A 4577-nucleotide genomic window follows, 5' to 3' on the forward strand; every position below is an offset into this window, starting at 1 on the left:
GCAACAAGAGCCTCATCTTGTAGGCTTTGGAATCTCTTCAAGGGTGAGACTCGATACCCCCTCGTTGCTACCGTCTTCTAGATTGCATCTTGGCTTGGATTGCGTGTTCGCGGTAGGAAAATTTTTGTTTTCTATGCAACGTTATCCTACAGATTTTCCATTTGTCTAGCACGCCAAGCTTTACCCTGCTCCAATAAGGAAGGGATGAGGAGAAAGGCGTGCCTTCGGCTCATTCGAGTGCTTGTAGTTGTCGCTAGGTGGTCTAGGAACCCGTTTGTAAATTTTATTGCTTTTGGTATTCCTCGTACTAGCGTTGATATTATGAATAGATCGGTGAACTTTTCACACACAAAAATGATTGTTCACAATCCCTAGAAGTCTCATAAGCAAAGTGAAAATATACATAAAAAACAAAAAATGATATGTAGATAGTGTTATTTGTCTTATTTGTTGTTGCCATGACAATATTTATATTGGATTTTTTCATATCTTTGTATATATGTATTGTAAATTTAGTTCTAAACATTTTGGAGACTGTAAGCACATGTGTCTTGTGAACATTGGCAGTTGTTTTTTTTGCAATTTTTAGAAACTTGTAAATTTGAATTTTAAGGATGGTATCATGTAAAGTTTGGGACCCATGGCATGAGCTGCTCTATTTTTTAAATAATTATTTTGCGGTTTATTTGGGGTGCCCTGCGCATATGCAATGGTAGTTGAAGCGGATCAAAAAGGGTAAGCATCACCAAATATATTAAGCCGCCCATTCGTTTTGTTTGTTAATGACAGTAGCATTACAGTAGAGAAACAGGATGGCATGGCCAATTAGTAGCAGCAGCAATTAGGAAAGTACCAAATCATTAGGTGAGGTAAAGCCATCGCGCGTAAGGTGACGCGTCTCTGTTCATCTCACCTCACCATACACACTTGCTTGCACACTCTGTCTCTCTCCTCCCGTCCCTTATTAGATCTCTCCGATTCCACCAAATTCCACACCCCGAGCTCCCTGACAGACACAACCACTCGCCCAGCACCACCGCGTCAGGAAGCCTCCTCGTCTACGGCGGCTGCAATGGCCGACCGCGTCTACCCCGCCGCGAAGCCCAACCCGCCGCCAGCAATGGCCAACGGCGGCGGCGATGGCGGCGTGCCCCCCAAGCCGCAGATGTACCAGCGCCCCATCTACCGGCCGCAGGGCCCGGCCAAGGGCAAGCGCGGGCGGTCCTGCCGGTGCAGCTTCTGCTGCACCTTCTGCTGGGCGCTGCTGGTCATCGTCCTCCTCGCGGTCCTCGCCGCCGCCGCGGGCGGCATCTTCTACCTGCTCTACCGCCCGCAGCGCCCCAGCTTCTCCGTCTCCTCCGTCCGCCTCACCTCCTTCAACCTCTCATCCTCCGCCACCGCGCCCGTCCTCACCGACACCATCCAGCTCACCGTCACCGCCAAGAACCCCAACAAGAAGCTCGTCTACTTCTACGACGACTTCTCCTTCTCCGCCGCCACCTCCGCCAACGACGTCCCGCTCGGGGACGTCACGGTCCCCGGGTTCGCGCACCAGGCCGGCAACACCACCATCTTCACCGCCACCATCGCCGCCGCCGCCGTCACCGTCGACCCCAGCGGCGCCGGCTCCGACCTCAAGAAGTCCGGCGCATTCTCCGTCTCCGTGGACGCCGACACGCGCGCCGGCGTCAAGGTCGGAAGCCTCAAGACCAAGAAGATGGACATCCAGGTGCGCTGCGACGGCATCAAGGTGACGCCGCCCACGCCTCCTCCGGCGCCGAAGAAGGTGAAGGGGAAGAACGGCACCGCCCTTGCGCCTGCCCCCGCGCTGGACACCGCCGAGACGACCACCGCGACGGTGAGCACCGCCGCGCACTCGTGCACGGTCAGAGTCCGCGTCAAGATCGGGAAGTGGACCTTCTAGGCGCAATACGTACCTACTTTAGGGGCTTGATTGCAAAACTTCCAGGAAAAAAGAAAAAAAGGATTTTTTCACTTTTATATTGGAAAAGTAGAAGAGATCATGCATATCATTTCGTCGGTGTAAATTCCATCAAAACATTTATTCTATATTTTTGTTCCTTGTTTGGAAGTTTCTTATACATTGCTGGTTAGTGGATGTATAACTTGGTGGTTTGTTATTGTAAGATTATTTATTGCTCGAACATATTTTAGTTCAATTGGCACCATATCTTGCTTTTATGAGTTGCTAGCTAATGTTTCATTGTAACGTGGTTTATATCACTACAGCTGTAGACAACTCATGCAATAGACTTCACTAAGTGAGGATCTTCATAAAGATTTTACAAATTATTGAGAATTTTGTATAGGGATTTTACCAAATAAATATTTGTGATTGTGTGGGTATGGGAATCTTTCTGTCCATTTATTTATTTGAACAAGTATAACTATTTTTGCAAAAACAATTAGGGACTTGTCTCTCTGCATCTGCATTGTGCAAAGGAATGGAGATGGGTTTTGGTCATGTGAAGTACAGCGAGGATGGAAGGAAGCAGGGCTTATTTTTTGTGTTGGTGTTGGTGTGGCTACGTGACGTGACGATAGGGGCTCACAGCTGTAACGCCTTGTACTTGAGCGGGAAAGATGGGATTGTTTAATCAGGTGCCGGTGCTCTTGATTGGAGCAATTAACCACCGTGATTTGTGAGCCCAAAACATGTCATTAAAGGTCAACACCATGGGGCCCGTGGGCGTGCACTTTGGCCGGCACGGCAGAGCCACGGCTGGGGAGTAGGAACCACGTCGGTGGAGTTCATTCAAAGCACTGGGGACAAGTCACGCGTTTGGACTTTGGACACCTCCTAATCCACCTCCTGAAATCGGAAATTCAATTCGCCTTCCGGGTGCGTATGCTCCCTCTACCAAAAAATCATATTTTGAAATGTCGAAAAATTTAGACAAAAAATTCTACATGTACATCTTAATAATATACGTGCGTTCGTCAAGTTTCACGAAAAACCAATTTTTTGTGTGGCCAATATAAAAAAGAGAAAGTTTATCTTGTGAAAAGCATTATTTTTAACACTGAATTTTGTCTTTTTTACACACCTCACATGATAAGTCAATTTTTTATGAAACGACTTTGTGAGCACGTAGCACGTGAAGATGTACGTGCGAACTTTTAGTTTCAATTTTAAAAAAAATTAAAATGTATGTAAGATGCATTTCAAAATATAGGGAGCACATGTACTCCCTCCGTTTTTATTTACTTCGCATTCTATGTTTAGATAAAGTTAAACTTTACTAAGTTTGATCAAGAATATAAAATATATCACCAACCATTATATCAAAATAATATAATATGAAAATATAGTTTATGGTGGTTCTAATACCGGAGATTATACATCGGAGATACTAATATTTTTTTCTAAATATTTTGTTTGACTTGGTTTAAACCTAGAATGCAATCTACAGATGGCTCCCTTTGTTGTAAATTGCATTTTAGATACGGAGTAAGAATTTTTCAAATCAAATCTTTGATCCATAATTACTCCTAACTCCTAAGAGGGTAACTTCTAGAGTCAGGAACGCAAAACTGATATCATTTGATACTTGCTAAAATACTTATTTCACGGTATAATTTTATACCATAAAAGTTATTAATAATAGAGTAATTGGTGGTCACATAAGTTACCCTCTAAAGACTCAGTTGAATACCTATACCTATCTAGGTATATACACGTACTTTATCTAGTGCACGCGTCTTCGCGGGCTGCGGCACATGCTGCTCAGCTTCTATAGCCCTCTTGTTGCCCCTTCCATTCATCTACCACCCATAGCTCCCAGCATTTTCCTCTATTGTTGCGCATGACTTTGTACCATTGTATAGCTCTCTGGGGCCGCAAGCAACTCAATCCACACAACATGCATCGTAAATTGATTATTGATGTAGTTTTCCTGATCCCACGGTCGTGCGCATCATTCATTCTCGCCACACATCTCCACCCTTTCCACCAAGTCGATGTGCCTCCTCCTGCAAAACTACAACCCTCGTCGTATCCGATGTCCTCCTCCTCCTCGACCCTGTATGCCTCCTCTTGTGTCGTAGTATTGTGAAAAATGAAACCATTGCAAGAAGTTCGTTGTATAAAAAACGTAATTTCACATTCAAAACACTACAAAATTGCACCATATATAGAAACATACTTTTAAAAATAGGCCCAACGGAAGATCGAATAGGTATGATTGGGGATTAAGGGAGTACTGAACAAAGTGATTCTTAACTGGGTGGGAGGAGGAACAAAGATAATTCTATCTTAAGGTCCCATCTTCCCATTTTATTTTCAATCCATACCATAGGGGGGTGCCTGGTCCCCTTATTCTTCCACTAAGGTCCACTCTTTAAACTACAACTGTTTGCATGCAAAAAAACTCCGCTAAGGTACAACAGTTGATGTCATGCGAAAACACAAATATAGGTACACTCTTCAAGTGCAAGTAATTCTCTATATGAACAACATAAGTTCACTCTGCAACAATTGAAAAGTTTGCTCTTAAACCTATAAAAAAAATTAGATGAACATAACTCAAAAATGGAAAATTACTCTCCGAACTTCA

The 4577-nt window shown here is 44.4% G+C and overlaps 1 protein-coding gene across 1 annotated transcript; it reads left to right on the forward strand.

The window, feature by feature from the left end:
• Positions 1-930: 930 nt before the first annotated feature.
• Positions 931-2200, forward strand: LOC124646613 (NDR1/HIN1-like protein 6). The gene has a single exon (XM_047186711.1). It carries the CDS (start codon positions 1073-1075, stop codon positions 1922-1924), a length of 852 nt encoding a protein of 283 aa, XP_047042667.1. The 5' UTR covers positions 931-1072; the 3' UTR covers positions 1925-2200.
• Positions 2201-4577: the final 2377 nt, after the last annotated feature.

The sequence above is a fragment of the Lolium rigidum genome, chromosome 4 (assembly GCF_022539505.1).
Source record: "Lolium rigidum isolate FL_2022 chromosome 4, APGP_CSIRO_Lrig_0.1, whole genome shotgun sequence".
In the NCBI taxonomy this organism is placed as follows: Eukaryota; Viridiplantae; Streptophyta; class Magnoliopsida; order Poales; family Poaceae; genus Lolium; species Lolium rigidum.